Genomic DNA, 25,871 nt, shown 5'->3' with positions numbered 1-25,871 from the left:
ACTCGTAAAAACTATACTTTGTAATTGGTGTGTTTATTATTGCATACTAATCAATGGTAAAAGTTACCTCCTCTAGCCTCACATATTGATACAACACTAACTTCGTAATAGACGTGCGTACAACTCATAGGAGATTATAAGTAAACCAAATATAAAGTTTGACCAAGCAACTTAACACTCGATCAAATAGCACCAAGCTACCTAGAAGATGGTTACACCAGCATGCACAATCATCACTCACCTATCACCTAGCCAATCATCACAGCACAAGTTGAGTAATTACTCTTAACTCTGACATCTTTATAAGGCATCTTCAATAATAAAAATTTTATAATTTTTTTTTTATCCCAATATATTATATCATATCACATTAGCATTCTAAACATTTATTGAAACATCTCTCATATATCATTAGAGTTCTAAATGATTTTTATGTAATTTACTAATAACGTATAATTACATGATTACATATATTACATCAATTTTAAAAAAATAATTTTAAAATTTTACTACTATTTTTGAAATACATAGTTCAAATCTTACACACACAATGATTAAAATTTTGTTATTAAAATTTTTTATTTTACAAATATCTTTAAAAACACTAAATTAGAGATGCCCTTAGTCGACCAAACTCCTCCTCGAGATCCAAGCCTCCGATTCCTGAGTTTACGGAGCTCCTTTCTCAAGCTTAGTGCAACAACTCTATTTAAATTATAACGACTCGGCCCATTTGGTGACTCTCGGGTTGTCGACCGTCGACCGTCGGCCGTGCCGTTACTCACTAGGACTTTCCACCCCTGGCAAGTGGATTTTTGTCTCCTCCAAGATTCGAACTCTAAACCTCCAGACTTAAGTACTAGAGTTTATGAATCCTGGTAGCCAAGTGAGCGCCGCTACCAGGATTCATAAACTCTAGTACTTAAGTCTGGAGGCCTAGAGTTCGAATCCTTGGGGAGGTAAGTCCTAGTGAGTAACGGCACGGCCGACGATCAACGTTCGATGACCCGAGGGTCACCAAATGGGTCGCTAAATGGGCTGGGTCGTTACAATAAAAAGACGCTGGTGCTCACTTGGCTACCAGGATTTATAAACTCTAGTACTCAAGCCTAGAGGTCTAGAGTTCGAATCCTGAAGGAGGTAAAAATCCGCTGATCAGGGGTGGAAAGTTCTAGTGAGTAATGACACGACCGACGGTCGACGGTCGACGGTCGACGATCCGAGGGTCGCCAAATAGACCGGATCGTTACATAATTCATGCTCTCAAAGTTCACCAAAACCTTTTAGCTTCATGATATTCGTGATCATCAAAGTTGACAACTCGATCCCACAAGTCAACAAGCTCCACAAACTCCAAATGCAATCTCGAAGTCAAAATAATGTCATCGTTCTCCTCCCCTTACATCAAAATATCAAATCCAAACCAACCCAAGTTAAATATTAGCCAAACCTTAAGCAAGGAGTATTTTTTATCTTGATATAATTTACTTTTACTGCATTAATTAGAAGTTAAACTTTTAGGCAACCACCGGAAGAACGCTCGAGTTGATTTGGAAATTCTTACATATCAATGGAATTCTAGAATTGAACTAACGACTGGAGTCTATTTGATTTGGGAAGGAATCCGATTCTATTTATTTATTTATTTACTTTTAATTAGCATAAGTATCCAATTATACCGATCGATTTCATAAAATTTTTAAGATAAATAAAAAGCGCCCACAGTGACAGTTCGGTCCAACAATTCAGCGTTCGTCAACCGCCTATATATATTTTCAATGTCTAGAAAACCCGTGCACCCGGGGCAACCTAATTCAATTTCGTTGATTCGATCGGAGGCGAATCCCTGGTTATTCTCTAGCCTGGAATTGGAAAGCGTGCGTGATTTGCTTCGGCGATGACCCCCCGAGGCGCGAACTCCCGGCACGCCATCGACTCCTGCACGTTCCAGCTCCACGCTTGGCAGCCCTTCCAACTCCAAACCCTAGCTTCTGCTGCCGATCCTTCCAAGCACCCCTTTCCCGCCAAGAAACCCTGCCGTTCCGACCGATCCACCACCCCTGCTTCCGCATCGGGGCCCCCCGCCGCCCTCGATCTGTCGCGCCTCACTCTGCTCGACGACCCACCGCCGACCAGGCGGGAGGAGGGCTTCCGTTGGTTCCCGCGTAAACGCAGGCGCCGGGGTTCCCTGTCCGTGTCGGGTCGGAGCTCCGACCGCAGCGGGACTCGCCCTCGTGGCGGCGTCTCCGCCGCATACGCCACTTGCTCCGACTTCCCGTTAGCTGCGGGTGGCACGGATTCTAGCGGGGAGCTGTTTGTGATCGGGGACGGCAGTTGGGGATCCGATGTCAGCGAGGCAGCCCGGGTGACTAAGAGGGAGGTCACCTCCGGAGGGGGAGGAGGGTCGGAAAGGGAGAGTTCGGGGACCATTGGATTCCAAGGTGTTGGAAATGCAACGCTACTAGAATCACAATGCAATGAATCTGGTTACGGAAGCGAGCCTGGGTACAGGGGCGATGGTGAGCTTGGATACGATGATGAGCTTGAGGAGGATGAAGACGACTGCAGGCATCTCTTCTGGGGTGAAGAAATTGGAGGTATAAATCACCATAACAGATTTCTACCTTTTAGTTACTTGAACATATACTTGCTCGAGTATAATTTAGTAATTAAAGTAGGAAAGAATCATTTTTATCTTTCAGAAGCAATAACTGATGCAGACATTTTTTTTTTTTTTACTCTTTATCATCATCTAAAGTTCATTCTTAATGAGCTAAATTTTCCAGATTCACTCTACATTCCATCATTTATTTGTGTTTTAACACTTGGGCATCATCTGGGCTTAACATTCAGTTCGTGAGAATGCATTGTTAATCTGAAATTGTGCGAGCTATAGCAAATTAAAACATCTGTTAATGAATCAATTGAATTTTTCTGGAAACATGAGAAAATGTTTGGTTCCCCTACTTCTATATCTATTGCATGTTAGCATTTGAAGTTCAATTGTGTTTGTAATAAGTTATATTTTGATTTTTCAATAGTATTTCTCATGTTTGTTTTATCTAAAATTCTAAATGCTCACTTGTGACCAAAAAACATATGGTTAACAATAATTAAATAGAATAAAAATTATTTAAGTATTGACGATGATTTAGTAGAGGATAGAACCCAATGGCGTAGAAAGATTCATATAGCCGATCTCACCAAGTGGGATAAGGCTTGGTTGTTGTTGTTGCTTTCTTGTGATAGGCACAAAGCTTAAGTGCAATAGATTTGATAATTGATACTTTGATTTGTCTTGAAATTCATGAATGTGGCTTATGATTGATACTTGGCATTTATGAAGCATTGGCTAGTCATACAATAATTATTTCCTTCAATTAGTAGATTAAGGAAAAAAGATTATTATTTTGCACATTTTGTAATAGTTAACAAAGAAAAGGCTTTGGAAATGTGATGCTTTGGTTACTCTTGGCTGGAAAAATATCATTTCTCTTATATAAAAATTAATGTTATCCTTAGTTAAGGATGGTTATGGCTATAACTTTACATGCTAATGTCACACCAAAATTAGCAGTAAACTAATTTCGCTCCCCTCTAATCTCTTTCTTCTTTAATCTCTATCATATTCTGATCATCCATATCATTATTGGAGTTCCCATTTTTTGTTAGTTTATCACATTTGATGAAGTAACTGCCCAATATTATGATAATTGCGTAAAAAATGATTGGTATTCTACTCCATGCTAGTTAAAACTCTCGGCCTGACAAGTGTACTTCTATACTCCCCAAATGATAACGAACCGTGTAATCTTGTACTATGTTGATACTCATTACAATTTGACACATGCCTATTTGTGCCAAATAAGTAGCCATGTGCCACATTGGATTTACATTTTTATAAAAGTTTACTTCTCGGGATCAACCTCATGAAAACCTTATATTCCTTGAGGAGGTTCTAGCATGTGGAAATTCTCTTTAATGGAACTTTAGCTTTAGTTGGTCGTGACCAAGAAACCATAGGCAGAAACCATAGGCTTCGCTTGGTGGGTCGGGAATGCTAGATTTATTAATTTGTCTAGTAAATTACTTGGAGCTCACGTAGCCCATGTCGGATTAATCGTATTTTGGGTTGGAGCAATGAATCTATTTGAAGTTTCTCTTAGATTCCCTTTTGTTTGGTTTATTTCAACATGATAGTCAAATTGGATTGAAATTTTTAAAAAGCAAAGTGAAAAGGTACGACAAAAGTTTAAACTAATGGCATACCTTTCTAGTGATAGTATTCTCCCAATATTTTTTAAGCTAGAGGCTTTATTAATACCCAAATTAGTGATCCGAGTGAGATCAACCTATAAATATCTCAACTAATGTCATAGGTAACTTCAATTTTACTATAAATTAAGGTTTATAATAGTAGCTTATAAAGATATAAAATAGAAGGGGAGTCTGGATGCAATAGTAAAATTATTGTTGTGTGATATGGTGGACAGGGGTTTGAGTTGCAGAAACAACCTCTTTCAATGCAGGTAAGACTGCGTATAATAAACCCTTCCTTAGGATCCTACATTGATGGAAGCTTCGTGCACCGAGCTGCTCTCGTTTTTATAAAGATATAAAATATTGATATTAAAAATTTTAGTTGATGTTAGTTTATAACGTTAATTAATATTAAATATAATTATTACCTCGTATTGGCGGGAGCTTCGTGCATCAGACTATTTTTTTATATCAAAATTAATCTACATGGTGGATGCACGTAATAAATTTGTTAATTAATATATCATATGTAAGTTATTTAGTAAATTTTATAACATAATTAATAGTATCATTTATAAGTTTATACTTACTTTTGTAATCAAAATATAGCAAATGATAACTTATAAGTATTACTAAAAAAACTAAAACCTTATTTCCCTAACCCAAACATACCAATAAATCAATTAAATAAATAAATGAATATATATATATAAATTTTTAATTATCAGAAATTATTTGAAAACCTGTTATTAATTAAACAACATTCACTATCTTCAAAGATCTAATAAAAAGAAAAAGTAAATTGAGACTATTAAATATTTTTGAAAGAAAAAGTAAGATTGACTACTTAATGCATGGATGGAGGTTTAGCAGTCACGCTCCCTACTGTGAGCCCTTATTCAATGCAGACCTGGGGGATTACCACCCAATTTTTGCAACCTTTCACCCATTTTCTCCTAATTTCTCTTCCGTGACACAAATCTGCAACACAACTTCCAGTGTTGGTCCCTCCTCATGACTTGGCGACCACCCTTTTGTTCTCTAGCAGCATGGAATTGCACAATTCTTGGCACACTTTGATGTGGTCCCGCTTGTGACCTGGCACCATGAGCTTCTATTAGCTACAACACCCATCTGGAGAAATGCTGCTTTTGGTCAACCGATGAATCAGGTTTCATGTGTGCCCACTGAAATACTATGTAATCTCAATCCTTGTTTTTGATTACCTCAGACTTGTTAGACATTGCTGCTCATATGCGTGCAAAATTGGAATATTTTAAAATTTTGCTCAGCTCAATGGACTCTACATTCAGGATAAAGATTGTAACAGTGTAGCCTGAATATATGGCTATAACTTTACCATGTTTTACTTTACCTTGAATTGGTTTTTTAATTTTAGTTTCTACCATTCAGTGCAACTATGATTAAAATTTCTAAACTTTATGAAAACTGTTTGTTCAGGAGTAACTTATAGTATATGTTTATTGGCATGTGGACTTGTCTTTGAGAACAATGCTAGGTTGTTTATGAGATCATGAAAAAGGACTATCTGGATGGTTAAAAAACACCTCTTAGTTGTTTTCATTTATCTTAGTTTTGACCTCTTAAGTTTCTTATGAAGAATCCAAGTTTTCTGATGTAGACTCACAAAAGGTTCATGTTCATTTAAAATCAGAGATTTAGCATGAGAGGTAAATAATCTCACATAGAGATATAAAAGGTCACACAGTGAAAACTCACAAAGTGGGAATTATTAAATTCAAGATACAATAACAAAAGGAGTTAGGATTCCTTTTGATAACATTGACCTATTTCTTAAAATTAGATGACAGATCATCTATTCTCTAATTACTTAGTGAACAAATAATTAATTTCTAAAGGAGTTAGGATTCCTTTTAAGCCGACCCCACCTAGTGGGATAAGACTTGATTGTTGTTGTATACTAAAATAAAATTTAAACTTTTCTTTTGTCTTGACTTCTTTAAAATTAAAGCTTGTGTGACATTTTAAGAACTTGAAAAATCTAAACCTTGTATATGAAACTTTTTTCAAAGACTTTTTATTTCTACACTGTAACATTCTTCCCTATTAAAATCCAAACTCTAGGATAGTTGTAAGCATCTTTAACTTAGGTATTCTTTTCAGTGAGTTAGGAATAACATGAATGCTAAACTCTAAACTTTGAGAGATTTGACTCGGGTTGAACAGACGCACAATCTATCAAATCAAAGCTCGTTCAGAGATCTACAACTGATTATGGGTGGAACCTATAACGACTAGGTTTCTCAAAAAAGGTCATTTAAATCCTTTTCGGAGGCTTTGAACGATTTGTCTTAAAAATTTTTTTCATGTTGTAGCAGCTATGGGTTTGTAAATGCTACAACGTCCGGATTTAGATGGGAAAAAAATAGGAGAGAGATAATAATAGGAATAAGCTGCAATTGGAGGGTAGTTGGGTAATTGCACATGAGGCGGGGTGCCTTTTTATAAAAAATCAAAATAGGGTCGTCATTTTGATGATTTCAAAAAAAGAAGGCCTCCCTTTTGACTTTTGCCCAAGTTTGTTTGGGTGATCTTTGCTAAAAGGGGTGGGAAATGAGAGTAGGTTCGGATGCCATAGTCTAGATGGTGAGACCATGGCAATTTCATGGATGTGATGGTGTGGTGGTGAGGCCTTGTGGAGGGTAACAATGGATGGGGGTTTGAAAATATAAAAAGGACAAGAATTATAGGATGAAGTGTCAAACACCAAATCGAGAATTCTGCTTCAAAACCAAATTAATGTAGCACTGGATAAATAATCTTGCATAAAGAAATAAGCAGTCCTATCCCCTAATTGCTTAACTAATTCTAAAATAATTTATCCTATTAAAATAAAATATAAAGTTTCTTATTTGTTCTTTAAAATGGAATTTATTTCTTACCTTCAATATTGACTATTAATTTGTGACTGTTAGGCTGGCAACATGGACAACATTTGTAGTAACTTTATCAGCTCCTCGATTCTGATTTTTCTAATTTGCCATTCCTCAAGTATGGAGAGATTCTGCTTAGAGCCTGCATCCGTGATTGTTGCACAGGTCCAAGTTCATCCTTCCAAGGTGAACAGTCCTCAATGTATCCTTCATTGTAAAGCATGCCATCTTCTTGCGGAGAATTTGGGGCACTTCTGCATATCTGCAGCAGTAAAACTTTTTCTGCATAAGCCATTCTCCAAATATAACTATTTTCCATAAACATATAGTTAATGTTTTCTTTTACTCACCTAAATTTCCTTTGATTTGATCACTTAATCCTAAGGGTCAAAATTATTTGTACGAACTAATATCTCTTTTATTAAATTGACTTTACAGTTATAATTATATCTTCATTTTTTTTATCTTTGTATAATGCTCTCATGTTAACAGTAGCCACTTCATTTTTATGTTCAACTGTAACTTCCTTCTATAACGACATTTAAGATTCATACTTCTTTCTCTATGTTTGAGAACTCTTTGCTATTTTGCTCTAATTTGAAAACTTGTGGGTGACCTCTTAGTTCACTCTTTGCATATCAGTATGCCCCAGTTGTGAAGGCAACTACCGTTGTTATACATACAAATGATAACCTAGTCCTATGAGCCATCCTAAAAAACAAAATCAGAAGCCGAAAATCTTCTGGTGCCAACTATCATAGAAGAGGAAGTAAGTCTTAGTTTACATTCTGGCACGCGTTCAGATATATGTCTTTGCTCCTGCATGTATGTTTCTCTGGGAGAAAACTAATCTCTGTGTTCTTGCCTCGTAAAAATTCATCTAATTATTTTACCAGCTTATCAATTAAGCCCTGTATGTTTATTGGTAGCGCTAGAGAACACTGATCTGATAATCTGTTTTATCTTGTTATTCCTAATGTATTTGAGGGCTTTGGTCATTGATGGCATCTACTTTCAGATACTGATCAGATGGACATCGTTGGTGAGAACAATTTTGCAGAGCAGAAGGCTCATCATCGGGGCAGGCGCAAAAAACATGATTGGAGGATCAACCCCTCTTTGTTATGACAATCAATCAAGATAATGTTTCACTATTCGCTGATTGACTGTTCAGAAGTAATGGTTAAAGCTCGTTAGTGAATTTATCGCTTATGTTGTTTATTGCCCTGTAGACATAGAGATGTTGTGATCCGTTTGAACTTAAACTGTAGATGCATCAAATGTTTTTGGCTTGCTCAAAGAAAGTTAAAAACTTTGATGTAATAAGTGGGCTCTACCTTCTCTTAAACACTTCTCGGATATTCACTAGATTTTGCATGTCTAAGATTGAAATATAACAAATGCTAAATGCATTTCTTTGTTAATGATTTGGACAATCTATTAAAGTTTGGTGGAACATTTGTTCATCAATTTTTTTTTTTCCATTTCATGTCGATAAAATTTTAGCTGGTTCTTGTCCATCATAATAGGTTCATTTTGGACACATCGCTAATAAATTTTAGCAATCTCAGTGATTGCCAATTTGGTAAATCATACTGAAGGTAAAATCATATTACTCAAAATAATAGTTAATGTCAATTAATCATTTAAGAAATACATCAGGCTTCATAATATCATCAAATATGAGGACATTTGTCCTAACACACTACATGATATGTAATATTTAGTGACTGAAATAGTCTAATTATTTTTTTGACTGTTAAATATTAGCGATCTGACTGTTAAATATTAGTGATAGCATATAATAGATTGGTATCTAAATTAACAATCGAATTAAACTCAGTTTGACCAGCTATTAGTGATCGCATATTATTTTTGATACATCGATCTTTAAATAAGTCTCCAAGTTAGATATTATTTTTAATAAATCATGTGATAAAAGGGGATGCGTTTGCTTTCAATATTCCCGTTAACTCATCTCTAAATTAATACAAAGGAGATATCATGGATGACTATTAGCTATTAGTATAGGCGGCTAAATTATGGGAAAGATATGCTCGGACATGTTAAATTTCAACTCCAAGAGTTCATATAGTAATATCTCATATTTCAATTATTATATGGGTCTAGTGGCTAGCGCATGAGGTGTTGCCATAATGAGCTTTGGGATTCGAATCTTAGCAAAGTCGAGATAAATACCTCCCTTATGTGCTAGTCACTATTCTAAAGACTAGTAGCCGTCCGTGATTTACCTCCTTCGTGTTGGCCCTGGGATGAGCTGGCGGGGGCACTGGAGACGAGCGTATTCACCTTTTTGTCACAATGAAAAGACCATTATTTATAATATATCAATCTCTAAATTAATGATGAAAATTTATTATTTCATCTTAAAATTAGAGATCACTTTTAAAACATTGATCCACTCTTATTACATCGGTCTAATATAAACTTATTATAGCCGTCTCGATTTATTTAACATGTACGCTCAATCCAACCTTGCCAATTGTACTTCCATTTACAGTATATATAACAAATCAGAAAAATATTTACCACTAGCATCACAATCATAATATTTATACAAAATATTTATAAATCTCTTATATAAAATACCTCAGACTAATTGTTCTAACCATAAATAACAAAATTCAATCCCACAACGTATTGTTCTAATATATTCCAAAAGCTCTACCTTTCTGTGATGATTTATCTATTTATAGATGGTTGTCAGACGAGTCATGTGAGATGAGAGCTGTGTAGAACGCCCGAGCTCAACTTATTACTTTTTACCAAAATATATTCGAAAAACTTGAACAATTATAATATCATAAAAATCTTTTGTTTCTTGTTTACATATCCCATGTATGCTAAACAAATGCATTGTTGCCCTTTGGAGAAAAAAAAAATCATAAAAGGATGGAAAAGCACTATACAACCTTAAGTAAGGCACCAATGTTAATACCCTATTTGATCACAAAGTTTTTCTTTCTTTTTTTTTTTTTTTGAGGGGAACCCCATTAGAGAAGGGGGCCTATAACTAGGAACACCATGGTCATTAAGGGTATTAACTTTGGTGCTTTCCTTGGGGTTGTATATATCCATCCTTATATTGGTTATGGAATTGAGTAAAGTTACCTAATTCTCTTTCTGAAATTAACATTTCAGAAGTTTCTGAAGGTACTTAATATTTTTTTTTTAAAAAAAATTAACCTATTGTCTTTCCATTTGACATATCAAAAACTAATCGAGAGACTTAAATATCACAAAGTATTCATGGATAAGTCAAGATTATTTGAAAATTAGACAATAATTCGAAAAGTTACCTTTTCAAACATATGTTGGAATTTGAAAATATCTTTTAAAAGTAATTTTCAAAATATTTCGAAACGTGATTTTTCAAGAAGATGTTTTTAAACCAGAATTCAAGTTAAGAGATTTATATTAAAATTATTTTCAAGTCAAAGAGAATTTTTGAAATATTTTAAGTAGTAGATTTTTAAAAATGAGTTTATCAAATGGATTTTAAAATTTTTGAATAACATCAATTTTGAAGTAAGCAAATTTTTGAAACATGATTTTCAAGTAAGAAGATTTTAAAAAGTGTTTTGAAGTTAGAGATTATTTTCAATCAATGTAACCCAATTGAAAAAATTTAGATTTTTTTTTTAAACAAGAATTTACAAGTAATAGAAGAAATTTTTAGAAATCTTTTCAAAGAATATCTTTGAAAGAAAAATTTTGAAAAAAAAAATAAAGAGAGCATGAAACTATAATATGTAAAGATATATTAAAATTATTAATACTTGCTCTAGAGGAGAGAAATTAAACAAAATACTACATAGGGTTAAGTGAGTCCTTATAGTCCAAACATTCATCGTATTTTGATTTAACAATTTTTAACGTTAAAACTTGAATTAGTCTTTATAAATCTTATTTTCCAAAAATTTTAATATTTTGGTTTGACACTTTTAGTATTTGAATTTTTCAAAATAGATTTACCTTAAGAATTATTTTAATTAATTTTGAATTAGATGAATTGGTTGAATTAGATTAATTTGATTTATTTTGAGTATATTCAAAAACTTTTATTCAGACTTTGATTATTTAATTAAATTTGAATTATTAATTTGACTTTAAATTAGTATTATTTATTTGATTTGGATTATCTAAGTTTGTTAAGGTTTAATTATTCAAGTTAGAATTATAATTAAGTTTAATTATTTATTAAATTTAAGTTAAAATTAACTTAAGTGAAAATTATAAATTAAGTTTAATTAAGTTAAAGTTAAAATTAGAATAATGGTAAAATTAGAATTAGAATTAAGTTAAATTAAAATTGGAATTATGGTATAATTAAAATTAGAATTAGAATTATGGTTTAATTAAAATTAGAAATAACGTTTAATTAAAATTAGAATTAATTATTTAGATGTCAATTATAAATTAAGTTTAAATTGATAACTAAGTTTAAGTTCTAACCTTATTAGATCAAGTTGGAACTTAAGTTTAAGTTTAAATTGCAATTGTTTAATTAAATAAAATTAAAATGAAGTAAATATGTTTAAGTTAACCAAAATTAAGATGAATTTAAATTTAATTAAGTTTAGTTTTATTAAATTAATAAATTAATTTTATATTTTAATTTAATTTTGGATTAATTAGGTTTAAGGTCTTAATTCAAATTTGAATTAATTAACTAAGGTTTATTGATTTTAACTTAATATCTCATCAATTCTAAATTACCAAACATGTTAGTCCTATGACGAATGTTAATTAGAAATAGTCCTCGGTAATAGTGCCAAACAACTTATTGTACAATATGCAAGTGCACAGTTATCGTCAAGTAATAAAAATATCGAACCCACAAGGATTGTTGATTATGCACTAATTAACTTCGCATAATGATTTAACTTCGCACAATGAATTATCTAGATAGTCGAGAATTGGTTCACAAATACTAGAAAGAGAGAGAGAGAGAGAGAGAGAGAGAGGGAAAAGAGAGTCGAGAGAGGGAGCGTAAATGTGAAGGTGAAATTGGATTTGGAGGTAAGAGATGCTAGGATTTTGATTTAACTACGATGTTAGTTAATGTCCCTATGCAATATTCATCTACCTAACTCCATGCATCTATTTTATAAGGCTTCTAAAGTCTGACACAACCCCATGCAAGTTGCACCAGAGAGTTTACCTGAGTCCTAATTCTATTAAATAAAGAAACAACTCTAGAAAGTCCGGTTAAACGGAAACCCTAAGGCACCCCAATAATATAATATCTAGAGTTAACCGATTTACTTCCTAATGGTAGATTAATACAATTAAGTATAAGAGGTAACCTAGAAAGTGGGTTAAAAGGATACCCTCTGTTACATAGCCCCTCGGTCATACAATTAGTAGATTACACAAATTACTTCCTGTTACGTCACCGCAAGTGCACAATTACGTCATCAGTAATACAAAAGATATCAAACCCACAGGGACTATTGATTAAGCACTAGTTAACTTCGCACGGCGAATTATCTAGAAAATCTAAAGTTGTTAACAAATGTTTAAGAGAAAGAGAAGAGAAAATAGAGAGAGCAAAAATGTAAGTGAATGAAGAGGATGATAAATACTAGGACTTGGGTTTCATTCCGATACTAGTTAATGTCCCTATGCATTAATCATTTACCTAACACCATGCTTACACTCATGTAGGAGTTCTAACTAAAGTCCGATACAATCCTGCGAAGATTACACCGAAGAGTTTACCCAAGTTCTACTGCCATTAAGTAGAAGAGGTAATTTAGGAAGTCCGATTATAGGGAGCATCCTTCTTGTTGGATCGAGAAGCGCTAGAAGGGGGGGTGAATAGCGCTCGTAGCTTTCACTTTTCATTTCGGAAATCTTACGAGTAACGCAGCGGAAATAAATAAAAGACAGACACACCAAAGACTCCAAGATTTACTTGGTTCGGAGCCTGTGACGACTCCTACTCCAAGGCCTGCAATCGTTGATTGCTTTCGGTGGGCAACAACTATAAGTTCGTAAATCTTTACAAACAGGTGAGTACAAATATAAGCTTGAAAGAAAAGTTATACCGACAAACTACAAAGGATGAAAGTGATTGCGATTGTCGGAGCAGCAGAGTGTTGCCGAAGGTTTCAGAGCAGCACACCAGATCACAAGTTCTTCTGTTCGAGTTATCTTTTTGGCTGCTTCCGAGGCTCCTTTTTATAGCTTCTGTGAAGCTGATCCAGATCCCCAAGTTTCGGGATCAGGCTTGACCCAAGGCAGATTGGTCGACCGATCCCTGCGTTCGGTCGACCGATCAGACGATCTTCTCCCATCCGATCTGCTCGCTCCGCTTCGATCTGGTCAAGTCTCATCCTCGGTTCAGTCGACCGATCCCCTCGTTCAGTCGACCGATCAACTCCTCTGACCCGATCAACCTGGCCTGATCCAGTTGACGCTGATCCTTGGTTCGGTCGACCGATCCCAAGGTTCGGTCGACCGATCCTCTGGTTGAGCCTGGTCCAATCTCTGGAAGTTTGATCTGCTGGCTTGGGGGTTCGGTCGACCGATCCCAATGTTCGGTTGACCGATCCCGATCAGACCTAACCCTGCATAAAAATATTAGTTTCCTGCAAAACAGAGTTAGAACACAAATGATAATATATAGAAATAAGTTTGACAGACTGCCCAGGTCTAACTTCGGATTTCCGACCGTAAGACCCTAGGTCGACCCGACGCCTACTGTTCCCTCTACGGGGAACGTGCCCTCACCTACTCCTCTCAGGAGAGTTACCTGATGCCAGCTCGATCCTCCAGACCGACTGGACTTTTACTCGACACTCGATGCTTCTGGACTTTCTGCTGGACTCCCGCTTCTTGGCTTGTCCAGTCTTCCACTTGGTTCGCGACACCAGGACCTTCCACCTAAGGTTACCACCCCCTAGGAGTTTTGCCTGAAACCCTCGACCCACCAAGACTTTCTGCATAGGGTTATTACCCCCTATGACCTAGGGTTACCACCCCCTAGGGTTTTCCACCTGCCTAACCACAGCTAGGACTTTTGCCTAAGTACCACTTAGGACTTTCCTGCAAGCTCCATGAACCTTGTTAGATAACAACATAACCTTAACTTTGAATTTCTTTTCCATTATCAAAACAACGGTTCGATCGTCGGATGCTTCCCGCACCAACAATCTTCCCCTTTTTGATTATGGCAACTGAAATTCAGAGTTAAGTAAAATAGATAAATATTTTTCAAAGTTTAAGTAAGTTAAAAGGAATGCAAGCATAGTTAAGCTAAAACTAACTTAAACTTTGTAAGGCTAAGGCTCCCCCTTAAACTTTGTAAGGCTCCCCCTTAATAAAGGCTCTTTTTATAGAGTTGAATTTTCCTATTCTCCCCTTTGCCATTTATAAAAAATGAGCAAGTTTGAATAATCCCAACTTTTCAAACAGATTTTATAGTTAAAAAATAGAGAATTAAATAAATATTAGGCTTTAAAGAGGGATAACGATACTTTGATAACACTTAGCTTATTTCTTCAACTGAGTTTAAAAAGCTAATAATACATTGATTTTTGAAACTGAGTTGAGCTCTTTGAAAAATATGTTGTAAAATTTGAAAGACATATTGAAGCATACTTCTGGTAAGTTGAAATACTTTGAAAGTCTTAGCTAAATTTAGAAAATCTGTTAGAAAAAAATACTTAGCTAAATTTTAAAAATCTGTTAGAAAAAATACTTAGCTAAATTTTGAAAATCTGTTAGAAAAATTACTTAGCTAAATTTTGAAAATCTGTTAGAAAAATTACTTAGCTAAATTTTCAAAATAAATTTGAAAGTTTTTTTTTGGTAAATATTTTCTTAATTTTGAAAAAGGTTTTTGAACAATAATTTGGAAAGAGAGAAAATATTTAACCGAATAAAGTGTTCAAAGATACTTAAGGGCAAAGGAGGATAAGTTTAAAACCTTAATGTCCAAGCATGAGCTGAGTTAAAGAGTTTGTAAATTAATTTCTTTTAGTAAGGTATCAGAGCCCTAATGTCTAAGCATAAGAAAATTTAAAATCAAGCACTTAAGTTCTTAGCCACATGTCTAACCATCTAGCTATTCGCTGTTTTCCTAGAGGGCAACAATTTTCAGTTGGTTAGTCAAGTTAAGTTAAGATAGGATTACTTTTAAGCACTGAGTTAAGATAGGATTGATATATTTTTGGTATTTAACACCCAGACTTATGTCGATGCACTGACATAAGCATTCTTAAGTCCAAGCAGTACTCTATGCACCTCACACTGTTCTAAGTATTTTCAAACACAAGCAAGGTAGTCCTAGTGTGCTTGTGAGATGCTCTGGCTGAAACTAGGGGTACAAGATTTCTAGGGGGGAAAATCCTATGCTAAACCAGATTTTGAAAAACTAACAAAATTTGGAACTTTGAAAATCATTTTTTCCTAAGATGTTAAAGCCAAACTGATTTAAAGACAAAGTTTTCAAGAAAAGATAAGTCCTATTCTACTAAGCACATCCCTATTTGCCTTCTAAGTGAGCTGAACTCGAGTTCAAGTAAGGGCTTTGTGAAGATGTCAGCTTGGTTTGATTTTGACTCAACATAGTTGAGTACAATATCACCCTTAGCTACGTGATCCCTTACAAAATGGTGCTTCACTTCTATATGTTTAGTCCTTGAGTGATGAATTGAGTTTTTTGTTAAATTTATTGAACTTATATTATCAATTGAGATTTTTGTTTTCTGATATTCAGTTGATAGTCTTTAAGGGTATGCATCATCCATAGCAACTGAGATGCGCATTCACCTAAGGCTATATATTCAGCTTCAGTGGTAGATAAAGCAACATAGTGTTGCTTTCTACTTAACCAACTTACTAGGCATTGTCCTAGAAATTGACAGCTACCACTTGTATTTTTTCTATCTAACTTGCACCCGGTATAGTCTGAGTCAGAGTAGCCGGTTAGGTCAAGGGTGCTAGATCTAGGGTACCATAGTCCTACATTTAGGGTTCCCTTAATATACCTAAGGATTCTTTTGACAAGGGTTAAGTGAGACTCTTTTGCATAAGATTGGTATCGTGCACACATACCTACTGCGAAAATAATGTCTGGTCAGCTCGCAGTTAGTTACAGTAGACTTCCTATCATACTTCGATAGTATTTCAAGTCTACTGGTTTACCTTCTAAGTATGAGTTAATTTTAACATTAGTAGCCATTGATGTATTAATAATTTTTGAGTTCTCCATTCCAAAATTTTTAATTAATTCCTTAGCATATTTAGTTTGATAAATATTAATTCCATCTTTGGTTTTCTTAATTTGTAAACCTAAGAAGAAATTAAGTTCACCTACCAAACTCATTTCAAATTCATTTTCCATTAGTTTGGTGAATTCTTTTAGAAATTTAGAGTTTGCTTATCCAAAAATAATATCATCGACATAAATTTGGGCTATAAAAATGTCATTTTCTAAGGTTTTTACGAAAAGGGTTGGATCTATTTGACTTTGGTTGAATCTTTTTGATATTAGATAATTGGACAGACGTTCATACCAAGCCCTAGGTGCTTGTTTTAGTCCGTATAGGGCCTTTTTTAGTCTAAAGACATAATTTGGTTGTTCTAAGTCCTCAAATCCTGGGGGTTGACCTACATATACCTCTTCTTTAATAAATCCATTTAAAAATGCGGATTTTACGTCCATTTGAAATAGCTTGAATCCTTTGTGTGCTGCATAGGCTAGCAACATCCTAATGGATTCAAGTCTTGCTACAGGGCCATAGGTTTCATCATAGTCTAACCCTTCTACTTGATTAAACCCTTTACCTACTAACCTAGCTTTGTTTCTAACTATTTCACCTTGATCATTTAATTTGTTTCTAAAAACCCATTTAGTGTCAATTATGGTCTTGTTAACGGGTTTAGGTACTAATTTCTAGACCTGATTTCTTTCAAATTGGGTCAATTCTTCTTGCATTGCTAGGCTCCAATCTGGTCTGGTAGGGCTTCTTCTATAGTTTTGGGTTCAATTTTTGAAATTAGGGCTATTTGGCTCTGGTTCCTATAAGATGACCTAGTTTTGACTCCTAAAGTTTGATCACCCAAAATTTGGTTAGATGGGTGATTTGTGCTTGTTCTTGTTGGTCTTGTATCATTTGAGTTAGTGATTTGTTCTTCAGATTCAATAGGTTCAGGTTGAATTTCTTCATCTTCTCTGTTTATTGAGTTAGCATTTTCTTTATTTTCATTTTCATTTATTGTGTTGGGTAATTTATTTTCTTCATCAAATATTATATTTGTTGTTTCTTCTACTTTTAGGGTATTTTTGTTATACACTCTATATGCCCTACTGGTTGTTGAATACCCTAAAAATATTCCTAGGGTTGTTTTTGATGTAAATTTCCCTAAGTAGTCTTTAGTGTTCAAAATGAAGACTTTACACCCAAATACCTTTAAATAGTTTAAGTTGAGAATTTTATTATAATAAATTTCATAGGGTGTTTTATTTTGAAATTTATTAATTAAAATCCTATTTTGAATGTAATAGGCTGTATTAACTGCTTTAGCCCAGAATTGATTAGATAGTTCATATTCGTTTAACATGGTCCTAGCAGCTTCTTGTAGGATTCTGTTTTTTACGTTCTACTAGACCATTTTGTTGAGGGGTCCTAGGGCAGGAGTATTCATGTTTGTACCCATTTATTTCACAAAATTCAGTAAAGTTGTGATTCTCAAATTCTCCTCCATGGTCGCTTCTGATTCTTTTTATTTGAGTGTCTTTTTCATTTTCTATTAATTTGAAAAATATTTTAAATGTTTCAAAGGTTTCATCTTTAGTTTTTAAAATTTTTACCCAAGTATATCTTGAGTAGTCATCGATTATTACTGAGCAATATTGGTTTTTGCTTAGTGACTTGGCTCCATGCAAATCAAACAAGTCTAGATGAAGGAGCTCAAGTATTGAAGTTGTTCTATTTAAGTTGGTTAATTTATGGGTTGATTTGGTTTGTTTACCCTGTTGACAAGCATTGCAAATTGAATTTTCAACAAATTTTAATTTGGGCAGACCTTTAACTATACCATTTTGACTTATTTTTGAAATAAGTCTGGTGTGAGTGTGACACAGTCTCCTGTGTCACAGCTCAGTTTCCTCTTGTTGTGTCAGGAGACACTTTGTTGAGAATGTTGGTAGGTTAATTGTGTATACATTATTTCTTCTAATGCCCTTAAGTATAATTTCAGGGTTATAAGCATTTTTAATTGTACACCCAGATTTGGTAAAGTTAACTAAGTACCCACTATCACATAATTGGCTAATGCTGAGTAAATTAAAGTTAAAGTTTTCAACTAATAAGACTTTTCAAATAATAAAGTCTAAGTTGAGTTCAATGTTACCTCTTCTGATTACCTTAAGTTTACCGTCGTTGCCAAATGCAACTGAGCCTAGATTCTTTAACTTGAGCTTTGTGTACTTCAATCTGTCTCCAGTCATGTGTCTGGAGCATCCACTATCCAACATCCATTGATCCAATTCCTACACATAAAATATCTGAATTGGAATCATTTTGATGAAAAGATAATTTGATTGAAGTTAGCTCCACTAAAGTGAGATGATAGGTTTAATCTAATTGGATTTAAGTAGGTGTTGGTTAAGTTAATTAAATTGGTTAAGGTAAAATTAAAATGATTTTAAAATAAGTTTTTAAAAGATTTTAAATAAGTTTTTAAAAGATTTTTTAAGTAAGTTTTTAAAGGATTTTTTAAGTAAGTTTTTAAAAGAATTTTTAAATAAGTTTTTAAAAGATTGTTAAGTAAGTTTTTAAAAGAATTTTAAATAAGTTTTTTTTAAAGAATTTTTTAAATAAGTTATAAAAATAATTTTTAAATAAGTTTTTAAAAGAATTTTTAAGTAAGTTTTTAAAATATTTTTTTAATAAGTTTTTAAAAGAATTTTAAATAAGTTTTTTTTTTAAAAAATAATTTTAAATAAGATTTTAAAATATTTTTAAATAAGTTTTTAAAAGAATTTTAAGTAAGTTTTTTTTAAAAGAATTTTAAATAAGTTTTTTTTAAAAGAATTTTTTAAATAAGCATTTTAAAAGAATTTTTAAATAAGTTTTTAAAAGAATTTTTAAATAAGTTTTTAAAAGTATTTTTAAATAAGTTTTTAAAATATTTTTAAATAAGTTTTTAAAAGAATTTTAAGTAAGTTTTTTTAAAAAGAATTTTAAATAAGTTTTTTTTAAAAGAATTTTTTAAATAAGCATTTTAAAAGAATTTTTAAATAAGTTTTTAAAAGAATTTTTAAATAAGTTTTTAAAAGTATTTTTAAATAAGTTTTTAAAATATTTTTAAATAAGTTTTTAAAAGAATTTTAAATAAGTTTTATTCAATTAATTTAATTTTAGTTTAATTTGATTTTAATTTAATTAATTAAATTTTAATTTAATTTAATTTGATTTTAATTTAATTTGATTAATTTGATTTTAATTTAATTAATTTTAATTTAATTTGGATTTGATTAATTTAATTTTAATTTGCTTAATTTATTTTTAATTTAATTTGCTTAATTTGATTTTAATTTGATTTTTGTCTTTAGTCATCTCACCTGATCTAGATTTTTCAATCAGGGGATCTTTCTATTTTGTGAGATGAATTAGGTTCAATTATAGGGTTTGATTTAATTTTATGTTAGATTCAGGTTTAGCTTTGGGCTCAACAAACAAGCATTCTTTGGATAAACCTCTGGGCTATGGTGAGTCACTTGGACATCATTAAAGTAACCAAGCCTTCAAAGTTTTCCAAATAGTCCTATCCACTGAACTTAGTACAAAACCTTGGTCTACTGGTTAGGATCCATAAAGGTTAGCTTCGGTCAGTTCCACTTAGCCAAATGCACCAGGTCGAAGCCATATCTTCCTAGACATGCATAGACTAAGTTTCCCTAACGTATCATCCAATACTTCACCAGTACCGTGGGTTAAGTTAAACTTAGCTCTTTTTATTCTAGTCCTAATTACCCTGCCGTGTAGGTGCGTTCGGTTACCCTGTCGGGTAAATTCCTTTTGGAGGTGCCAGCTATTCTGGAGCCTCCATTATTGATTTTACTTTAATTATGTTCCTTTAAGATACTTTTTATTAAAATAATTTTAATTTAACTAATTATTTATTAAAATAATTTAATTTAATTATTTGTTTATTAAGATAATTTTAAAATAATTTAATTATTTATTTAATTTATTTGTTTGTTAAGATAATTTTTCTTTTTGCTCCCCTAGATCATAGCCTCAATAAGGTCTATCAAGGTAATTGACTTGATACTTGGGGACCCAATATTGACCAAGTTCAACTTGATTGACCAAGTTGGACTTAGGTACCCATGCTTGGACTACCTTTTTATTTGATCTTCTTTCAGAGCCTTCTTTTTCCATTGCTGCTTCTTTGCGTCCTTTTGATTTGGGTAGTTGGCTTTGATGTGCCCCTTCTGATTGCAGCCGTAGCATGTCACTTCGAATTTTACTTTTGACTTTGGTTGAGCCTCCTTGGATTGAATTACCTTCTTGAGATCCTTCTTGGTGAAGCCTTTCTTTTTCTTGTAGAGTTTTCTTACTAGCTTGACGAGCTCAGTCGTAAGTTCATCGTCTTCATCGTCAGAGTCAGGTTCTTCTTCTGACTCTTGTTCGGTTCTGCGCCTCGATCTCGGTTCACGCGTTCTACTAGTACTTGCAAAGAGAGTTATACCCTTCTCGACCGGGCGTGCATTAGTCTGCTCATGCAATTCAAATTCAGAGAAAAGTTCATCTAATTTAATGGAAGATAAATCTTTAGAAACCTTGTAGGCATCTACCATGGATGCCCACAAGGCATTTCTTGGGAAAGCGTTTAAAGCATACCTCAATATATCGCGGTTCTCCACTTTTTGTCCGATCGCGTGAATCCTGTTGAGTAGATCTTGAATCCGGGCGTGGAGTTGACTAGCCGTCTCATTTTCCTGCATTTTAATGTTATATAATTTATTGAAAAGCAGATCTCGCTTACTTACCTTGGTTTCTGATGTACCCTCATGTAGCTCGATTAGCTTTTCCCATAGCTCCTTTGCACTTGAAAATGGTCCTACTCTGTTAAGTTCCTCCTTTGTCAGACCACACTGGAGTATGCAGGTAGCCTTTGCGTTTGCTTCTACTTTCTTTATCAGTGTTGCGTCCCAGTCCTCATATGGTAGTTGTTTGTCGGCGCTGTCAGTTCGTAGTTGGAGTTCGGTTTTGACAATCATCCAAACTTCAAAATGAGTCTGGAGATATGCCTCCATCCGACCCTTCCAATACCCGAAGTCGTCTCCGGTGAAGAGCGGTGGTCGAGCGGTGCTATAACCTTCTTGAAGTGCCATTTTAAACCTTGCACACAGAGAATACGAAAACAGAATATCCCAGGACTTGATCCTGGATTAGCAGTGCGGAATGGAATTAAAAAGGAAAAGCGAGCTCGAGTGGTGTTACACCGACTTCGAGCAAAAATCAATTCGAACGAAAAACTAGATCGGAATATAGTAATTATACTAATTTCGATCAACTCCGAAAAATTTGAAAACACCACGAAATATTTGCTTGACTGGTGGTTGCACCAAATCGAAGCGACCCCGCTCTGATACCAATTGTTGGATAGAGAAGCGCTAGAGGGGGGGGGGTGAATAGCGCTCGTGACTTTCACTTTTCATTTTGGAAATCTTACGAGTAACGCAGCGGAAATAAATAAAAGACAGACACACCAAAGACTCCAAGATTTACTTGGTTCGGAGCCTGTGACGACTCATACTCCAAGACCCGTGATCGTTGATCGCTTTCGGTGGGACAACTATAAGTTCGTAAATCTTTACAAATAGGTGAGTACATATATAAGCTTGAAAGAAAAGTTATACCGACAAACTACAAAAGATGAAAGTGATTGCCGATTGTTGGAGCAGCAAGTGTAGTCGAAGGTTTCGAGCAGCACACCAGATCACAAGTTCTTCTGTTCGAGTAATCTTTTCGGCTGCTTCCGAGGCTCCTTTTTATAACTTCTGTGAAGCTGATCCTAATCCCCAAGTTTTGGGATCAGGCTTGACCCGAGGCGGATTGGTCGACCGATCCCTGTGTTTGGTCGACCGATCAAACGGTCTACTCCCATCCGATACGCTCGCTCTGCTTCGATCTGGTCAAGTCTCATCCTTGGTTCAGTTGACCGATCCCCTCATTTGGTCGACCGATCAGCTCCTCTGACCCGATCAACCTGGCCTGATCCAGTCGATGCTGATCCTTGGTTCGGTCGACCGATCCCAAGGTTCGGTCGACCGATCCTCTGGTCGAGCCAGGTCCAATCTCTGGAAGTTTGATATGCTGGCTTGGGGGTTCGGTCGACCGATCCCAATGTTTGGTCGACCGATCCCGGTCCGACCTAACCCTGCATAAAAATATTAGTTTCCTATAAAACAGAGTTAGAACACAAACGATAATATATAGAAATAACTTTGACAATCTCCAGACTATCCGGGTCTAACTTTGGATTTCCGACCGGAAGACCCTAGGTCGACCCGACGCCTACTGTTCCCTCTGCGGGGAACGCGTCCTCACCTACTCCTCTCAGGAGAGTTATCTGATGCCAGCTCGATCCTCCAGATCGACTGGACTTTTGCTCGGCACTCGATGCTTCCGGATTTTCTGTTGGACTCCCACTTCCCGGCTTGTTCAGTCTTCCACCTGGTTCGCGACACCAGGACCTTCCACCTAGGGTTACCACCCCCTATGAGTTTTGCCTGAAGCCCTCGACCCGCAAAGACTTTCCGCATAGGGTTACTGCCCCCTATGACCTAAGGTTACCACCCCCTAGGGTTTTCTACCTGCCTAACCGCAGCTAGGACTTTTGCCTAAGTACCACTTAGGACTTTCCTGCAAGCTCCATGAATCTTGTTAGATAACAACATAACCTTAACTTTGAATTTCTTTGCCATTATCAAAACAACGGTTCAATCGTCGGATGCTTCCCGCACCAACACTTCTGTCACAAGGGCCCACGGTCCATGTTCGTAGATTACACAGATCACTTCCTAATGGTAGATTAATGCAATTAAGTAGAAGAGGTAATTTAGGAATTCCGATTATAGGGAACATCCTTCTCACACAAGGGCCCAAGATCCACGTTCCTAGATTACACAGATTATTTCCTAACATTAATTTAGTAGAATCCTCTAAACTCTAATTAATCTTCCTAACAAGAATTGATCCCCGTTTCAAGGAAATGCCGTAGAGAAAGGCTCTTCCTCTACTCGGTGATCTAAACCCTGCATCTACATGGATTGACCTCACACACATTTCATAAAACACATACAAGGCACAACACATATAGATGATGATATAAACACTTCACTACGTAGGAAAATGTCCAAATACATAGTTCATACATCACAACATATCACAACTACTTCCTACATCCTAGATCTAGAGATCTACTCCATTATAAGGGAATTACAACCAAAGATGATAAGTAAAGCACTTTACAACTCAATACATGAAGACAGAGAGAAAAGAATGTTTATCTTTGAAGCGTAGCATCCTTGGAAGTGCTCCCTTGCTCTGGAGGAGGATGGATCGGCGAAGATGAAGGAGATCTAGGGCCTCCCCAAAGGGGAGAACCCTTCCCCAAGCAATGGGGAAGAACCCCAAGGCAAAGATAAGTGAAAAGGGGAGAACCCCCCCTTTTATAGAGCAAGGCATGGGCACCACAAGACCCGTGACACAACCATGTGGATCCACACGACCAACTTCTTCTTGGCCTTGGCTCTGGTCACATGGCTATGTGGATTCACACGGCCTTACTTGACTTCCTCTCGGGTTGAGTCACATGGTCGTGACTTTCTTCTTCTTTGCCAAAGTCACATGGCTGTGTGGGTTCACACAGTCGTGGCCTTCTTAGCCTCTGGATTGTTGGCACGGCCATGCCATTTGGTACGACCGTGTGCTGCCTGGACACAGGGAGGTTGGCACGGTCGTGTGGGTCACACAACCATGGCATGATTTCCTTCAGGATGGCCACATGGTTGTGTGGCCTATGCAACCCAAGACTTGATTTCTTCTGGAATTGCTCCCGTGTGCATTTTTACTCTATTTTCGCTCCAATATGCATCCTGTCAATCAAAATATATAAAGAGCAGATCTCCGAACAGAATATAATGGAAGTATGATATTATAATGAAATAGGGTGAAAAAAACATAGATTATGCTAATGAAATATAAGTAGATGTGCATTAAAGTATGCATAAAAGTATATATAATCTACGTACATCACACCCCCAAACTTAACCTTTTACTTGTCCTCAAGCAAAAACTGCATCTAAACTCATGTGGTTAAATAGTACATCATAATCTCTAGCAAGTCAATCTAATCCTATCAAATGATTTCATTGGTGAGCAAGCTACAAAAGTTGTTTGAGTACAACCTAAGTAGTAGTGCTTAGTGTCGGAGCAGCGGAGACCGGCAAGAGGGGGTGAATTGCTGAAAACAAAAACAAGCTATACCCTCCTCGGATTTCAACTCAGAATTTAAATCAGCAATAAAAATAACAGCAACTAAATTAATGAAACAGAAAAAGAAATAGGAACAGAAAAGATTCAGGGATTTAACCTGGTTACAACCAAGGAAGTTGTTAATCCAGGACAGTAGAAAAGAGCGCAGTAAGAAAAATCTCCTTCTCTGAAGGCGGAGAAGCCTTTTATACTTTTGAAGCTCACTAATTGCTTAGGAATTGTTTACAGATTGATTGCTTGAGTTATTATTGAATTCCTAGCTCCAGGGGCCTTTTTATAGCTCCTGGAAATTCTATCCCAAGGGTCCAAGGCGCCTCCAACAAGGTTTAAGGCGCCTCCAGCTTGGTCAGCGGATAAAACTTTATCCGCAGCGCAAACGGTCAAAACAGACCTGTTGAAGGCGCCTTCAACAGGGTTGAAGGCGCCTTCATGATGGAGGCACCTCCAAGCCAGCTGGAGGCGCCTCCAAGCTGGCAGCACAATTTCCAGCTTGGTTTTTCCAGCTTCTGACGCTCTGTTCTTTTTGGGTGATTGCGGCCAACCGGAATAGGGCTCACCCGAACCCAATTCCCGGCCTTCTCCTCGAGCAATCTTCCGTCCAGATTAACGTCCCTCGAACGCTGTGCACGCTCTTCACGCCCACCGGAGTACTCTTCCGCAGCTCTCTCGTCCTTCGGACGCACCGAGCCCGTCGGCTCCCTTCCCGTGCCGTCCTTCTCGCTAGCCGCGTCTTCCGCTCGACTTCCTGTGCTCCTAAGCTCCTGCACACTCAGACACAGGGATCAAACACAGCAGGACCTAACCAACTTGGTTGATCACATCAAAACTACCACGGGGTCCAACAATCTCCCCCTTTTTGATGTGCATCAACTCAAGTTCAAGTTAGGGTTAAAATAGACATAAAAAGTAATTTTTAAAGAAAAAATTACTAAACTAACAAGTTAAGAATAATTTTTGCAATTAGTAAAATTGCAACATTTTTTTTTTTTTAAAAAAATTAAGTTTTCTCTAACTCCCCCTAAACTTGTACTTTTCTCTGCCCCTTTGATCACAGCAAAAATGGGGTCTTAAGAATTTTCAAGTAAGATTGAAGTTTTTGAAAATTGTCTAAGTTAAAAATGAATTTTTGAAAAAATTGCTAAGTTAA

At 35.5% G+C, this 25,871-nt stretch overlaps 1 protein-coding gene across 2 annotated transcripts; it reads left to right on the top strand.

Moving 5' to 3' along the window:
* Positions 1-1,780: 1,780 nt before the first annotated feature.
* Positions 1,781-8,599, top strand: LOC121975038. 2 transcript variants are annotated; one of them, XR_006110197.1, is made up of 3 exons: positions 1,781-2,597; positions 7,218-7,361; positions 8,194-8,599. XR_006110197.1 is itself a non-coding variant. In XM_042526397.1 (2 exons), the coding sequence occupies exons 1-2, from the start codon at positions 1,898-1,900 to the stop codon at positions 8,301-8,303; spliced, it is 810 nt and encodes a 269-aa protein (XP_042382331.1). In that variant the 5' UTR covers positions 1,781-1,897; the 3' UTR covers positions 8,304-8,599. The 2 variants fall into 2 exon arrangements, 1 of the variants encoding a protein (XP_042382331.1); XM_042526397.1 differs by lacking the exon at positions 7,218-7,361.
* The last annotated feature ends 17,272 nt before the right edge of the window (positions 8,600-25,871 follow it).

The sequence above is a fragment of the Zingiber officinale genome, chromosome 4B (assembly GCF_018446385.1).
Source record: "Zingiber officinale cultivar Zhangliang chromosome 4B, Zo_v1.1, whole genome shotgun sequence".
NCBI classification, from domain to species: domain Eukaryota; kingdom Viridiplantae; phylum Streptophyta; class Magnoliopsida; order Zingiberales; family Zingiberaceae; genus Zingiber; species Zingiber officinale.
The sequence above is the reverse complement of the archived record's forward strand: the minus strand, read 5'-3'. Positions and strand labels throughout refer to the sequence as shown.

What these genes read in the sequence shown, in the direction of transcription:
- LOC121975038 (XM_042526397.1), top strand. Translation starts at nt 1,898, where the DNA reads ATGACCCCCCGAGGCGCGAACTCCCGGCACGCCATCGACTCCTGCACG. An exon ending in CTGGGGTGAAGAAATTGGAG is followed by an intron (nt 2,598 to 8,193) that starts GTATAAATCACC and finishes ATCTACTTTCAG; the next exon opens with ATACTGATCAGATGGACATC.